At 32.2% G+C, this 17,147-nt stretch overlaps 2 protein-coding genes across 4 annotated transcripts; one reads left to right on the forward strand and one right to left on the reverse strand.

Moving 5' to 3' along the window:
• Nucleotides 1–344: 344 nt before the first annotated feature.
• Nucleotides 345–4,698, reverse strand: LOC112032611 (protein ALP1-like). Of its 3 annotated transcripts, none has more exons than XM_065771978.1 (2): nucleotides 3,033–4,698; nucleotides 345–363 (listed from the first exon to the last, which is right to left on the reverse strand). In XM_065771978.1, the coding sequence occupies exon 1, from the start codon at nucleotides 4,484–4,486 to the stop codon at nucleotides 3,089–3,091; it is 1,398 nt and encodes a 465-aa protein (XP_065628050.1). In that variant the 5' UTR covers nucleotides 4,487–4,698; the 3' UTR covers nucleotides 345–363; nucleotides 3,033–3,088. The 3 variants fall into 3 exon arrangements, with proteins under 3 accessions (XP_065628050.1, XP_065628049.1, XP_023892207.1); XM_065771977.1 differs by lacking the exon at nucleotides 345–363 and adding an exon at nucleotides 2,412–2,652; XM_024036439.2 differs by lacking the exon at nucleotides 345–363 and adding an exon at nucleotides 2,412–2,744.
• A 7,878-nt stretch (nucleotides 4,699–12,576) lies between these two features.
• Nucleotides 12,577–16,017, forward strand: LOC112004220 (zinc finger protein ZOP1). Its single transcript, XM_024036452.2, has 5 exons — nucleotides 12,577–12,822; nucleotides 13,653–13,853; nucleotides 14,009–14,096; nucleotides 15,186–15,281; nucleotides 15,396–16,017. The coding sequence occupies exons 1-5, from the start codon at nucleotides 12,814–12,816 to the stop codon at nucleotides 15,758–15,760; spliced, it is 759 nt and encodes a 252-aa protein (XP_023892220.1). The 5' UTR covers nucleotides 12,577–12,813; the 3' UTR covers nucleotides 15,761–16,017.
• The last annotated feature ends 1,130 nt before the right edge of the window (nucleotides 16,018–17,147 follow it).

The raw sequence follows: 17,147 nt of genomic DNA on the forward strand, positions 1-17,147 counted from the left end.
ATTCATTAAAAATATTTTTTGACCTGTAAAATATTGTTTTTTTTTTTTGTAATTTTTTATTTAAAAATTTCACAACATTAAAAAAAAGAAAATGATAGATTATTATTAAAAAGAGACACAGCAGAAACCAATTGCAACTTCTGGAGAAAAAAAAAATCCCCTTCATTTGTTCCTCTCTTCCTTTTCCCAAAGTTGTGGAATACATAAGAAAAAAAAAATTCGATTACATTAAATCCCTCAAACTGCAAACCCATATCATTCCATCAGTTTCTTCTTCATTCTTTCATCCTATTTCTAACCAACACTATCTTCGTCCATGATCTATTTTATGTACTGTATTCTTCTCAATGGTCAAACGTTTTCCTGTCAAAATTGGTGAGCTTATAAACAAAAAAGTATATACTACTTTCTTAATTGAATTATACCGTGTATTGTACTTTATCTACATATATTACTCTCTCCAATGCAAGGCAAAATGACAATTTTGTTATCGCCAGTTTGGATGGAGGGGGCAACATGGGGAGTAGTGCAGAGCTAGCCAAAAATTATAAACTGGCCATTAAGGAATTTGACATTAGGCCTAAGGCTATTATATATCTTACCTGCGTTGTGCCTAAAGAAGAGATGCCTCATGTCAAGGACTTAACCAAAGCACGTTATAGAGATTAAAGAAGATGCTAGCAAATTAAAGATCTATGAATTTGCTTGCAGAAAAACTTAACTGGAAGAATGCTTTGACATTCTAAAATCACTTCTAAACAAACATTTTTGTACACACACATGCATCACATATTAAAATTTACAGTCAGAAAATAATTTAACAAGGGCCACTTTTATCCTAATTCATCACAAAATTGGTCAGCAGGGCAGTGGTGGCATTAGTGTCCAAAAGCAGCTCAAGGACACGGCTTGCATTCTCTGACTAAAAAGCTTCCCTAAAGACAATTCCGTTCACAATAGCAGAATTACAAAGATTGGCACCATAGATCCAATGAGATAGCTATGTAGCAAACCCATTAGTAGTTACAATAAATTCAGCCTCCTTAACTGAACCCAACTTCAAAATTATCATAAGAATCGAATCAGCAATACTCTTCCTATACTATAATCATCATTTGGCTTTGAAGTGAATCAGTCAGGCAGAAAGTAGAAACTGTAAGGCAGCTTAAAAAACCATCAAGTTTTAGTACAATGGCAAATGACCTCTAGATGAACTCCAAAAGCCTTTGCAGATTTAGCTTATTTGTCAGAACCCTAAACAGAACTGAAATACTCTAACCATAATTTTTTTTTTTTAAACAATGACTTTAAAATTTCCATATACTCAATTACCCCACAGGAGTTAAAGCCATAGAAACACTAACAAAAAAAATTCCTGAATGATCAAAACAAATCACCAATTAATCCAATCAAAATCTAAGTATTAACATGATCCAAGCTTTCTCTATATCCAAAACCCACATCCCAAAAACACCATAAACAGAAAAATGTATCCCAAAAGTTTACAATCCAAGGAAAAAAAAGAAGAAACAAAAACTTAAAAGCAATCATTACTAGGGGTTCAAGAGATAGCCCAATGGTAACGGCATCCTTTGTAGTGTCCCATGTAAGTTGTTCAAATCCCACCTCTCCCTCCCCCACTATCTACCTAACCCAAAAAAGAAAAAGAAAAAAAGCAATCATTACTGATGGTCCTGAGGAGCTGCAGAGAATTTGGGCGTACATGATGCTGGTGTTGTTATTGGATATCCTGTGGAATTCAGCATTTTTAGGGATTGGTTTTTGAGGTTTTGGTTACGCCCCCAAAGTTGGTTTCATACAATAAATTATTTGGAGTGAGGGTTCTTGTCAAAGAATGCTAATAAGGAAATTTGTGAGAACTCAAAAGCTTAGGTGACAACAAGTGAACAAATCAACTAAAAGTCAAAAAGCTTTCATTTTATTATATACATTTGTAATTTGTAAACCTAAAAAGTCTGCATATGACATAACTATCTTAAAAGAAGAAGAGAAGTAAGGGTGGAAGGTGTTTTTCTCAATCACAAGGAGACTTAACAGCAAAGAATTCTTCACTTCACTTAATGGAACCTAGACAAAAATATGTTCTATATTTTCATGCAACAGTAATTCCCTAGAATGTTTCATTTTAATTTACTCAGATTGGTAGATATTGAAATCAAACTTTACTTAATAGGTAAGGACTGATAATCAAAGTAACTCAAAATGAGAAATAGAATAGAAATATGGTCATGCTAGCCCATCTCCATTATCCTTTATCATATATTTCTTTTCCATCCCAAAAGAAGCAAGCAGGAAATATAAAGACTCACTTCACTGATACATGGGTATTCATATGATAGATTACAACAAAAGCAATATCAGGAATGCGAAAGAGGATTAGCAAAAAAAAGAAAAAACAGAAAGGTGAACTTTATGAAATATATACTATTAACAGGTAGTTTAAAAATGATTCTCTTTGAGAAAAAAACTGATGTTTAAGCCATTTCTGTGAATCGACAAATCTAACAAACTCTAACAATACAAACATTGGAATTAAAGTGCAGGGGTAACTCCAAACATTAATATACATTTCTTCTCAAAATCAAAGTGCAAGGGGACACTCATACACAGTTCCAGTATGCTAGATTCCTCCTGAAAATGTTGAAAGATATTTCTTCAATGCAACACCTTATTATTATTCCTCCTATCTTTCAGAATTTACTTCAAAATAACGAAGCATGCACCTACATGGATCATAACAAGGATAGGACTGAAAATATAATAATTAACCAATCTGAGAGGTTATAGTTTTGCAGTGCCACTCTTTCCAATTCAGTAGTCTCTAATGTACACATTTTGTTACCAAATCAGTCTGTCCCATCTATTAGAAATGAGTCATTACACATGATTTTAACCAGTCCAAGGATCTACTTCTAATGCTTACTAAAAAGCGGGGAAAAGGCAAGAAAGAAAACATAAATATTATCACAAGCATATCATATCAAAGAACTTGAAGAAAAGTGCATCCTTACAGAGAAGCAAAGGTGTTCAGTGTTCACAGTCATCCATTCCTCAAAGACTTTATGTCCTATCTTGTAGAAAGCCTTTGGTGCAAATCATCAGCCAATGCCTGCCTCAAGCTCTCCCCATGATAATAAAACGACTTCTCAGCGTCAAGCACCCTAGGTGAACCCCCAGTCTCATCTGGCTCCTTCCAAAGCTCTGGCTCCGGTTCCCTTGCAATCTGACACAAATTATGCAAAACGCAACAAGCAACAATTGTCTGCGGCGCATGATTAAGTCCCACATTCAAATCCTGAAGAATCTTCCATCTCCCCTTAAGCAACCCAATTGCATCAACCACAACAGACCGCCCCTTCATAAGCATTCCATCGAACAAGTTCTGAGCAGGAGTACCCATCCCATTTGGCGAAAAGGGCGTGAGCACAAATGGCAGCAAAGGATAGCACCAATCCCCAACAACATAAGGCCTCACATTGTGACCCCTAACATTAATAACTTTATCCCACACAATATCCCCAGAAGTAAGCCTAGTATACAAAAGACTATCCCTAAAATGCGCGGCCTCATCGGTCGCACCTGGCGCCTTTACACACACATCCCAGAAAATCTTCTTATGGTCAGCCACAACCTGGAGCTGAACCGAAGGAAACCCATATCGGCATCTGTAATGAGAAGCCAAATTAGGGTCACTGGGGAGACTATGAAGCTTGATATGACTCCCATCAATGGCTCCACACATGTTGGGAAGCGAGGTAAGCTCATCGAAAGCTTGCGTTGTCTCAATCAAACGCCTACGACTGACTGGAATCTTAATAAACTCAGCGTAAAGCTTGGTGGCCAATAAACGAGTAACCATGTTGGTAATCTTCGAAATCAAGTATGGCTCGAGCGAGTAACGAGCGGCGAGGGTTTTAGCAGAGAAGCCATGGGAGAGGCGAGAGAGAACCATAGCAACAGCGTAATCAGAAGGGAGAGAAAGGTTAGAGAGAGCGATATGGGGTTTGAGTTTCTCGACCACCGTGGTGAAAACTGGGTACGACAGCCCGTACAGTGACCTCCACTGCGCGTCGCGAATTGGGGCTTCGAGGGACCATATGGTTTCGGTGGAGAGAGCGCGAAAGGCAGAGACGGAAAAATCGGAATTTGGGTTTTGAGGAGAAGGGGTTTTCTTGGGGTTTAAGGAATAGGCAGTGGTTTGGGATTTGGGTTTGGGGCGAGAGGAAGCGAGGAAAGAGAGGACAGAAGCGATGGTGAAGAAGAGGAGAGGGGCGGCGGAGGAGGAGGAGAGGAGGGAAGTTGGGGAAGGGGAGGCGGAGGAGGAGGAGGAGGTAGGGGATGCGGCGGAGGAAGTGGTGGTGGTGGTGGAAGAGGAAAGTGTGGAGGAGAGGAATGAGGTTGTTGGGTCTAGAGAGTTTTGGAGATGGAGTAGATTTGAAAGCATTAACAAGAACGAGTGATCCATGACAATTTCCTTCTTTTTTTTTTTTTTTTGAGTTTTTTGTGTTTGGAGAGGAACTATGATTTTGATTAGAAGTGCTGTGGTGGTTCTGTCTGTGTTGGTAGGTATTGTGAATCTGGTGAATGGAGTGAGTTTGTAGAGTATAGAGAGTCATAGACTAGTCTAAACATTTCCAGTGGACCGGTTGTACCGGGGAAGTTAAGCCAATTCCTTCGTCTATGAATGTTGTTTTGCCGTCTCAAACTTACATTTTTATATTTTAAATAACGTTACATATGTTTTTACACTTTTTTTTATTTACATATATTTTAAAAAATTATAAATAACATTACTCAAACTACTTTACCAAACACTCTATATTTTTTGACTTTTTTGAGTTTTCATTTTTAAATTGTAAAATAAAATCTTTTTAATATCATAAATGGCTGACATTGCATTTCTAAAATGTCAAATAAATTATTTATTATTATTTTATAAGCCACGGCAACATCAAACTTGCCAGCAATGCACTTTGTCTAATACAGGGCGGCTCAAGGTATTGTAGGGCCTAAGACGATAACTTTAAGTGAGATCTAATTTTTATACTTTGAATATTAATAGAATATTTATTAACTTTTGGTTTTTTTTATTCATTTAAAATCTATTTTTTTAAGAAAAAAATTACAAATTAAAATGAACTCATCACATTATTTAATGACTATACAACTAAAATAAACACTATTTATTAAATGAAGTAACCAAATACTAAAAATTTATGATTGAAAATTGTAATAAAGTTATATATTTGATATTTCTAAATAGAATGTGAGTATAAATTTATTTACTAGTGTAAGATTAATGAGTTTTTTTTAATATTTATGTGTGAGGGATTAAATGATTGACCCTCAATAAAAATATTTTTCTTTAACTGGTTTTTCTTTGATAAAAAACAACTACTTTTTATTTATTGGTGAATATTTAGGGCTTAATTAATACTTTTATTGATACATGAATATCTCTATTGGTAAAAATTTAGGAGCCTTTTTTTTATTAGGGGCCTTAGGCGGTTGCCTATTTGACTCACCCATTGAACCGTCACTGGTCTAATAATTAGGGTGTGTTTATTTGAACGTGAAATACGGTGGATGGAAAACTTTGAAGAGAAAATAGAAATGAAAACTTTTTTAGAGTGTGTTTAGTTGGGTGATGAGAAATAAAATAAATAGTAAAGTCCAAGTACTTTCTTTTCAAGCCCACAAAAAAAATTTCTCTCTAAAATGAACTTTCAAAAATACCATTCACCTCTCTCCGATGTGTTGGTTTTTTTTTTTTTTTTCTTCGGTTGCTAACGTGTGTTGGCTCCTTTTTTCTTTTTTTTTCTTTTTTTTAAGCTTGCTTGCTTTTGTCTGGAGATGTTGGCTTCTTTTTTTCTTTGATTTTTTTTTTTTTTCTGGACGTGTAGCTTTCTTCTTCTTCTTTTGGTACTCATATGTTTATTTTCTCATTAATTTTGGTTTGTTTTTGTTTTTGTCCTTTTTTTTTTTAGAAAACAATTTTGGGTTAATTTCTTATGCTTTTTTTTTTTACTGAAGTCTATACACAATTTTTTAAAAATATAATGTTTTACTTTTTGTTTTATTTAATAGAGACATGATGGTAAGCTTATACAAACTTTATTTTCAACTAAACAAAAAAGTTTTCCATCCCTCCACTTTTCCACCCTTCCAACCAAACACAAATGAGGAAAACTAAATCTTTTTTATCCTTTCACTTTTCTAGCCTTTCTCCATTTTCTATCCTCCCACCAAACGGACCCTTAGATAATTTCTATTAATGAGATGATAGTATGAAACAAAATGGCAATGATTTTCAAAGTTTTAAGAACTAAAATAGATGTTTCAAAAAATTAGGGACCAAAGTGAGAATTAGACCAAAGTGTATTTTTGTTTTATTTTTCATTTTTTTTTATAATAACGTGGGTAGTTTTTTTTATTTTAATTATAGAAACATAGGTAGTTTTGTTTTGTTAAAAAAAAAAAAAAAAAAAAAAAAAAAAAAAAAAAAAAAAAAAAAAAAAAAAAAAAAAAAAAAATAAGTTTTGTTTTGTTAAAAAAAAAAAAAAAAAAAAAAAAAAAAAACTAAGTAGTTTTGGTTGTGTACAAGGCCAAGTGTTAGTGGGAAATTTTTTATTTATTTGGTGATAAACATTGGATAGAAACTTTGTATCTATCTACTATTACTTTTTATCTTAATATTTTTTAACTAGTATTATGTCCATGCGATGCACGACTTAATTAAAAAGATATATGTAAAAAATTAAAACTATATTAATAATTAGTAAGCCACGTGATAAAACCCATTAATATTATGACATATAATACATATAAACATATATTAAGTCACTTTGTATAAACATGGTCTATAATATATAAATTCTACATAAATGAATATTATTTGAAACTCTTACTAATCTAATTTTAAGTGAAGTAAAATTTTAAATTTTTTATAATTTAGGAAATATATATATATATTTATAGTAAATTCTTGGTAAAAAAAATTTGTAATTATTTTAATAATTAACTAGTGTAAACTATTTTTATGCATATAGTAGTATGACCTAGTATTATAATTGTATGTCAAGAGCATTGAATAATTACTTAAAATGAACTATATCAATGACACCTATGACAAAAATACTTTATTTTGAAGTGAAAAAATTGAAAAAAGAAATAAGCATTTCGAGGAGATAGAACACATCATTAGGGGTTTATGAGCACTATTTTCTTGACCCATCATGTAAGCAAAGAAGAAATAAGTGATAACCTTATGTGTGAAGTGAAGTTGCTTGAAATGACTAAATACGAGATCTTCACATGCTTTAGTAAAAAATAAAAAAATAAAAATTCATCTACATTCCACAACAATTACTATAAAATGTCAAACATTATTAACACCAATATATCATTTAGATTCCTAATAATTAAAGTGTTATTTTGTCAATCTAACAAAATTTTAATGTTCATATAGAAGTTTTTTCACCTTAAATTCTATCTTCCATTCTCTACAATCCTACTAACATACATAATTCTAAGAAATCATTGTTGTAAGGACCAAATTTGAGTCCCTAGCCCAAAAGGTGGATGGACTTAGACCCAAAAAGTCCAAAATAATGAACTTATAGACAATGGGTTGAAAAACTAGACTTTAATGAATTAGACAAACACTAAAGTAAATTCAGATAATAAGAGAATGAAAATAGACAGGTTTATGTTGAAGAAAATCGTACTCGGTAGAATCCAAGGAGATCTGTTCTTATATATTTTTTTCAGGTTTGATTACAAAGTCGGTTCTTAATGCTACAGTGTTTTTCTCTTAGTTTCTCAATCCCTCATTCCTTAAGGGTTCCTTCCCTTACGTACCTCTCCTTCCTCAATCTTCACCATTCATTTGTTGATCATCCAGACTATCACTTGAGTGTCTGTCCCATCAAACACCCTCTTTAGCTCTCTATAAGTTAGGGTAGCCAAGCAGCACTATTCAGGAGTCTTCTCCACATAAATGCGCCCAGAAAGTTAGCTGCAGAGCATTTAATGTGGTGACAGTAGCTTTTCCCAAGATATTTCTAAGCCTCCATCCCTCTTGGATGTTCATAACGCACGCCCTATCAGTGGAACTTCTTGGAAGGTCACTTTGAGTGATAAGATATACATTTGATCTGTGCTTCGTTGATCCGAGGAGACACTCCTCCTCAAACCACCTTTCCCAATCTTTCCACTTTCATGTAACTTATGAGACTTTGAGCTTAACACTCTCACTATTGTTTATTAGTCCTCAGACCAATCAATATCCACGGCCAAGGCGCAAGGCCCAATATATAGCTTTAGGCCCTTATCCCTATAATTGCCATGTCGAATGGGTGTCACTGTATCAGTAGCATTTTTGACTCCATAAAAATGGGGAAAAGCCTTTATGCATTTTTGGTTTCTTACAACCCTTTTATAAATAATTTACAAAATTAAATATTTACTAATATCAATAAAACAAACGATCAACTAAATAAATGAAAAAAAAAAAATCAAAATCTGTGGCATAAATATGAGATCCACATGTTAAAAAGAAAAAAAGAAAAAAGTAGCATCCAAACCTGGAGTCACTTGAAGTTTCAATAGAATAGATATAATCTTCAATGAAATAGACATAATCATATAATAGCATTTGTGTGGACTTTGCACTCAAGATAACATGTTGAAGGGTAAAGCTTTAAGATCTTGAAATTTCATAACATGAGCTTCAAAGCTTTAAAATAATCTGTAACATAAAAATATTTTAATTAAAGTGAATATCATAACATGATTAAAGTTATAACATATAATTTGTTTATCAAAAGAAGAGGTAGAACATACAACCGATAAAAAATTAATGTGAAAAATATTCTCAATAAAAAAAGAAAAGTGAAAGAAGCCACTGGTCCCACGGCTACCGCTATAGCTTCCATTGGATTAGGATGCTCATGCTGCAAATACACCTTGAAACTTACAAATCAATAAAACCCATCATAGAACAAAACCATACAACTAACATATACACAAAAAAAAAACTAAGAATATATAAAAAAACATAACCTATGACGAAGACAGCATAGTACAAATAAGGAGTTTGAGGGAGGTGAAGCAAAATATTTATAATTAATTTTTTTTTCTGATTGATTTTATTCCCTATGATCTAATCTCAAGTTGTAGATATACTTGAAGATAAATATGAAAAAAAAAATGTTGATAATTTATACACAAAAAAAATGTGATACTGATTACTAAAGATAAGAACCTAAATTACAGCAAAATTTGATTTCTAGATAATTCATAAATTGAAGAGGAAAGATAAAAAAGAAAGAGAAGTTGATATTAACAATTAAGGGAAAAAATAATATGTTAAACTTAATAAATTATAGGAGTTAAACAAAAGACAAAAAATACACAAAACCTATTCAATTTGATGAAAGAAATTAGAGTAAACAAATATATATAAAAAATTAGTGTAAACAAATACATACCTGTAAAGTCGTAGGGAGAAGATGAGAAGAATAGAAGAAAAAAAATCATATAGTAGGTATTTATTATGAATTATTTGATATATATATATATATATATGAGATGGGTTTCAGTTACACCTGATGTAACTCTAAAGAGTTACATTTTTTCTAAACCATTAGATTTAAGTAAATCCTTAAACCATTAGATTTAAGTAAATCCAACAGTCAAAAAAATACACACTCATTAAATGTAATATTCTAATTAGGATCTCATTAATTATCCCTTGTTTATTACATTCCATATCTATCTCTAAACCCAAAAAAAGTATAGATCTCTCTCCTTCTCCTCAACTACACGTTTCTCTCTTTCTTTCTCCTCCACTGCTCTTCCACCTCCACAGCCAAGTTGTCAGCAGATGGGAAAAAAAAAGCCACAATCACTAGTTGCACAAAGGGATTTCTTATCACCACGATTGATAAACAAATTTTGAAGGTGGAAGAGATTTTGATCACCACGATTGACAAACAAATTTTATCAACTACAAAATTTTGAAGATGATCACTAATGCCAATACCGCAAGTGGGGTCAGGTTAATTGGAAAATGTATAATAAAAAAAGGTTGTATCAGTTAATGGAAAGTTCACCTTTGCATCTGAGAGAAAATTGGCTTTTGAGGTTATAGATGCATACTTTATGTTATTATTAGAAGTTCTTGTATGAATTTTAATTAAATTGACTTGGCTACCTTTGATGATATTGAATTGTATTCTCAACAAGCTGGAAAAATTGAATTTGCTTGTGTGCTACTACTATGCAACCGATTGTTTATTGGGAAGCAATTATATGTTGTGTGGTTTAGTTATCAAAGGTGGGAAAAAGGTGTAAAGTTGCGAGGGTTTAGAAGGGAAAAAAAAAAGGAAAGGGTGAAGGTACCAATTTTTTTCATTTCCATTCATTTCAAACATAAGAATGGAATGTTTTTGATTATCAATGATGACTGGTTGTGGTATTGGCATTAGTACTGATCATCTTCAAAATGGAGAAGGGGAGAGATGTATACCTTTTTTTTTCTTAGATTTAGAGATAGGTATGGAATATAATAAATAAGGGATAATTAATAAGATCCTAATTAGAATATTACCATTAATGAGTGTCTTTTTTTACTGTTAAATCTACTTAAATCTAATAGTTTAGAACATGTGTAACTCTAAAAAGTTACACCAGGTGCAACTTGAACCCACATATATATATATATATATATACTCTATATTAAAGAAGTTGATATGAACAAAAAGTCTAATGTTGGTCTAGTTTGTGGAAGTATGAATTATAAGAAAAGAAGGTAAGAACAAAATATTATATATATATATATATATATATATTTGAAAATCTAAAACATATGAACTAATAATACATAAATTTTAAGTTGATTTTAACGTATATATAATGTTAAGTTGATTTTAACGTATATATACAATATAATTTATGTTTTTTTTTTTTTTAGATTACCATATAATTTATGTTGTTTTTAATCTAAAAAATACTAATAATGCTGTTGTTTTTGGCCGTGTAGTAATATAATTTATGTAAAAAAAAAAAAAGGATTAGATGAAGAATCATATGTAACTTAAATAAAAGATAACAATAATTGAGTTTTTGTATTTATCAAAAAATTGATAGAGATGTATAGAAAAAATCAATAAGGACAATTATAATTTTGTGTCTATCCATGAAGTGTTTTAAAAAATAAAAAATAAAAAATAAAATTAAAGGTTGATATTAGTAGTTGTATACGTATACTATGATTTTTTTTAATTAATGTTAATATAAACAATTAGTGTGGAACCAAAATTCTAATCCCTAGAATGCTAGAAGCCTAGAACTCATAAATCATAAATAAAGTAGATCTCCTATTGCTAATTAAATAAATCACTTAGAAATTATAGATAAATTAATAATAAAAGGATTAGATGAAAATTTTGAATTGTATTCAAATTGAAATTTTTATCAACTTAGAAATTATAAGAGAATAAGATAAGAATAAAAAAATTATATATATTTTTAAAAATCTAACAAAATTTCTACAATTTGCTGAAGCTACGTGGTGCAACCATGGTTTCTAAGCTCAACTTTTATTTTATATATATATATATATAATATTATATGATTTAACTTTATTTTTTAAAGGCAAAAATGCAAAACTAACTCTCGAACTTTCAGTATTTTTTATTTCAGTTCTCTAACTTTCAATTTTTGTCAATGCAGAATTCCGTTAGAACTTAGTTAGAGACTGTCGTTAATTGAGCCAAAATGACATTGTTTTGGTTTTTTTTTTTTTTTTTTTTTTTAATACATTTCAAAATTTAAAGGAAAAAAAATCTGTAAAAAAAAAGAAAAAAAAGAAAAGAAAAAGAAAAGAAACCGATTCAGAACTCCATCAGAACTCCATCACTTGAAGCGGTATCTTGTTTTTGTATCCTTATTTGTACTTGGTTCCATATTGTTCACTGTGGAACCTTGTAGCTCATTTCTTTATGATTGTAGATTCTGAAAAATAACATTTGTTTTTGTAATTTATCATTGTCTTTCAGTCTTTTGTTGAATATTATTTTTGGTTTTCTGCATCTTCTTTTAGAGGGGTTTCTATTGGAGTATTTAAGGATTTATATTGTTGGTTGGAAAATTAAAGATGTTTAAGGCTTTCTTTTGGTATAAGTGCTTTTATTTAAAAGAAATCTCGATCTGTCTTCTTTCTTTATCTTTCTTTCTTTTTTTTTTACAGAATTTTTTTTTCTTTAAATTCCTAAATTTATTTTTAAAAAAGAGCTAAAATGATGTCATTTTGGCTTAATTAACGGTAGCCTCTAACTGAGTTCTAATGAAATTTTACATTGATAAAAAGGGTAAGTTAGAGGATTGAAATAATAAAACAAAAAGTTAAAGGATTGAAAAAAAAAAAAAACTAAAAATTAGATTATCAGTTTTACATTTTTATTTATTTTTTTTAATTTTAAAAATAAAGATAAATGAATTAAATTAGACACGAGCGACCTTTACGTTTTAGCGTCGTAATAAAACAAAAACAAAATTAAAATCAAAATCAAAAGCAAGAACAATACAGCTTGACCTTTCTTTCTCTGTGTCGCAGAGAGAGAGAGAAAGTTCAGGGTTTAGACCTAATTTTCAAATTGAACGAACTAATTAGGGCTCTGCCATTCACTTTTACCCAAACAAAATTTTAAATTCTCTGCAAGTTCTTCTCTGCTCAGCTCAGCTCGGGTGCGCAAAAGTATTGAATTGATAAAGCCCTAATTCGCAGCAATGACTGAGGTATCGTCGTCCTCCTTGCTCAATCACTCTTTATCAAATCACTGCGACTTTCTCTTTATTGTTCACTTTTCATTTTTCTTCTATTTGCTTACAACCTCCATTATTAGTTTTAGTTTACTTGTAACTTCTTTATAAGTCTGGCTATATAATTTTTGTTCTATGTTAAAAATCCTTCACAATTTTTTAGCTGCTAGTGTAATTTTGGCTTAAAAAAATCATGGGCACCCTGTAATTTTTTATTTATTTATTTTTCTAGTAGTAATTGTAGTGGGTGTGGCTTGTAATGCAATTATAGAACATTAATTGGGAAACCAAACAGAGCAAATTTTTTTTTGGAGTCAATATATATTATCAGGAGCTTTAAATTTTTTTTTTTTTGGTTTTTTGGTTACAACTTAGATACAGTATCTTAACAGTACATTAAGTTCTCCAATTGAATTCAAACATCTGATTTCATAAACCAATAAAATATAAATAGTGTTCTCTTACTGTACCTAAGTTTAGGTTATTTTTTTAGTGCTTTCAAATGTAGTTTTTTTTTTGACTAATATAAATTTGTTTACATGATTATATTCCGCAACAGTTTTTTTTTTTTTTGCCATTTATTAATTGGGAAGTGCTGTGTTTACTTCTCATTTACTAATTGTATGTTTCTTCAAGTTTTTATTTTTTGTTTGTGGGTTCTTTTGCTTCTTTTTATTAGCTATTTTTTTCCCATTTGATTAAAGCTTAAGCTATTAATTCTGATGGAAGACTGCCGGGCTGCTACTAACATTTCGAAATTGTTTATATGCGTTTCTATTTCTTTTTGTTTTATCTTCTATTTCCAGTATTGGGTTAGCCAGGGCAACAAATGGTGCGACTTCTGCAAAATCTTCATATCAAACAATCCTTCCAGCATTAGAAATCATGAGCTTGGTCAACGTCACAAGGATAATGTTTCCAAGAGGCTGGATTCTATGAGAAAAGAGGGTGCTGCCAAGGAGAAGGAAAAAAAGGAAGCAGCCCGCGCCCTTGAGCAAATTGAAGCAGTGAGTATTAAGAACAGAAGTTGCTTATATTAATATAGTAAAAATATATGTATATAGTTACATCTCTTTGGACAATGGTGGTTTGTTTTATAATGGTAATTTATATGCTGCAAATCTTGCTGATATTGATTTACTTTTGTCCTGCATGCATTCAGAAAGCAAAGCGTAGCTATCAGAAGGATATAGCAAAACTTCAAGAGGTTAGAGATTCTCATGCCCAAGCATTGAATGATCAAGATGAAGGTAATGAGATTAATTGTGGAGATGAGATCTGCTATATATATGATGTGATTAAACGCCATCAACATGATAGGGAGTTTACTGTCTTAGGAGAACCCTGCCTCTAAAGATGTCATTGCCAATCTGATTAAGTAAAAGGTCTGGTTTTAGTTATTAGCTGTCAAGTTGTATGGTCCTGCATAGTTTTTAGTTGGGCATTAGGCTATTAAATGAACTAAGCTCTGAGAGACTACCCAACTACTTGAGCTAACTCATGATGAAGCTAATAGGTAAATATGGTGGCTGGAGTTTGGACAAGATCAAGCTTTATACAAGTTTGACTGGTTAACAAGCCAAGCATGATAATTACTAGTTTCATCCTGATAAGGATCCTGAATAGTTGAGTATACCTAAGAGACAGTAAACCATAGCAAATACTTTAAGGGAGAGTTATAAGGCCGATTCATTATCAAGCTGGTGAGATTCTGGGGTTTGTTCAATATCTAATTTGCACTGCCAAGTGTAGGAGCTCTAGATTCTATGATGGAAATAAAAGAATTAATGCAGGAGCTGACTCATTTAGACTACTGAGCCATCTTTGGCATGGTTTATATGTCAACAAGCTTAGCTAGAAGCCTAGAACAAACTTTTTTCTGAAGTTGTCTTAGTCGTAGGTAGATATATATATTTCCTCTCTTCTTGGGTAGCTTAGCAAATATAAGCACCGTTTAGGTGTGTGAACATTCAACCAGTAATGAACACCAAGGGTAGCACAGTCAGTTGGGAACCATTGATTAAGAGGAGGTCACTAGTTTGAATCTCCCATATCCCCTCTAGCTCTCCTTGGGGGCCAAAACTTATCACCCTAAAAAAAAAAAAAAAAAAAAGCAGTTGCTATACAAATAGTGAGCGAAATAGATATGTTCTTGAACAAAATTCCATCCCCCTCCACCTCCAGTCCTATATTGTGTTTTAGTTTACGTGTTTTAGTTTACCAGAAGGCCCTTAATTGTCATTTTCTTTGAACGAGCAGGATTACTTTAATGGTTGATGAATCATTCTTTTCTTGATTGTGGCACTGTTTCAAACTGATACAGCTATGAATGATGACAGAATGGGAGTATGACAGCACTTCGGGCTATTATTACAACAAAAGTAACGGTTTCTACAATGACCCAAACTCAGGCTTTTACTATTCTGATGCAGTAGGTATGGAATCTTACAATTGGATCTTTACTTAGTTCTTTATCCTTCCCCTTTCCTCTAATATCTATTTAGTATATATGCTGTTAAATTTATATTTATGAAGAGAGAATGTAACAGGGAAGTGGGTGACACAGGAAGAAGCATATGCCACACCTCAGTTTTCCTCAAATTCTAAACATAAAGTACCCACTTTGAAAAGGCCGTTGTCAGCTTCAGAGGCAGCACTAGTTACAGAAAATAAAGATGCTGCTAAAGTTCAAAGTGGACCAGCACCTGGGCCTGTTGTTTCAGCTTCTTTAAATCCCATGAGATCTGTTAAAGGTGCTCCATCGTCAGTTGCTATTGGCAAGAGAAAGAGGCAAGATGAGAAGCCAAAGGTTATATCCAAAGAAGAAGCAGCTGCCCTTAAAGCAAGGGAAGCGGCAAAGAAGAGAGTTGAAGAAAGGGAAAAACCGTTGCTTGGCCTCTACAGGCCTCTTTAATTTTAATTTGTCTCGGAACAAGGGGTATGTTTTTAACATTTCTTTTCAGCCATATTTTTATCTCAATTTATGTTCCGACGTATAAGTTGATGTGCTACTCCACACAGCAGATAAAAAAACCAAAATGATTGCTTCCATCAATCTACATATTTCCTCCTCATAATTAACTCCATATGATTGTGAGCATGTTGTGTAGTGCACAATCATGTTGTGAGGATTATGGCTCTGATAATGCAATGTCGGTCTCAATTATACCATTTGCTTGCTAGTTAGAATAAGTAAACGGTGACTGCTACTATTTCTTGCACTGCAATTATTATATTCAAAGATTAATATAAATGATGTGAGGACAGGAATAAGATAGCAAATGAAATGGCTTGTGAGGAAAAAATGAAAAAGTTTCACTGGTCATTAGATTGAGGGAGGGATGTGCCCAATAAAACTTACTGGAGACATGGTTGCGAGGGAGAGATTTATGCTGTAAGGTGCACGTGCATTGGGCATGCCATCTGCTGTGCATAACATTATAGAGATAGTTGTGTGACTTAGGTCACAAGGTTGTAACCAGTGTACAATGCTTTTGCGGGGTCTAGGAGAGGTGGTTGGTAGGAAGCCTTTCCCTAATTTTGGAGAGGTTGGTTCTTGGACTAGATTCACAATATCAAGAGATATTTATCAAAATTGTGAAATACATCACTGAAATTGCATTGCCTGTTTTTTAGTGGTGACCACTTTGCATCATAGGAGAACGGGGTTTGTGATGCGGGAGACGCAAGAAGATTTTTATTTAGTATTATTTATGTTTGCAAGTCAATTGTATTTTTATGTTTTAGGTCCTAGTAGTTTATTAAGCTATTAGTATTTTAATATTTGGAAGCAAGGTTATTTTTGTAATAAGGCAATTAGGGTTTCCTACGTCAATTAGAACTTGAGTTTAGCAATCCTTATAAGCAACCTATTGTACAAGATAATTCCATTTCACTTGCACCTTGGCTCTTGGTGGTTTGTTAAAGCTATTTGCTACAATTGCATAAAACTCTGCTCCCTTCTTTATAAAGTGGGAGTGGATGTTGTTCTTAGCCTTTTCAATTTGGAACAAAAATTTATTTATGTTAAGCCAAATAAGCCATATGTCTTGAGGAAACAAAATCTTCACAATTCCTTTTCAACCACTTCAAAAGAGGCTGCCCAAAAAAATCATGCCTAGCATCATTGATACCTAGAGCTTCCTAAACTTTTTCGGCCACTATACAATCTCTCAAAACATGAGTAATAGACTTGGTTTATATTCCACACGGATCACAAGTGGGGTTAAAAGATTAAAACCCCTTTGAACCTAGAACTTTTCGGGTAGGAGTGCCATGATGAGAGCAATGCTAAAGGAAAA

The sequence above is a fragment of the Quercus suber genome, unplaced genomic scaffold (genome assembly GCF_002906115.3).
Source record: "Quercus suber isolate HL8 unplaced genomic scaffold, Cork oak 2.0 scaffold_52, whole genome shotgun sequence".
Classification (NCBI taxonomy): Eukaryota; Viridiplantae; Streptophyta; class Magnoliopsida; order Fagales; family Fagaceae; genus Quercus; species Quercus suber.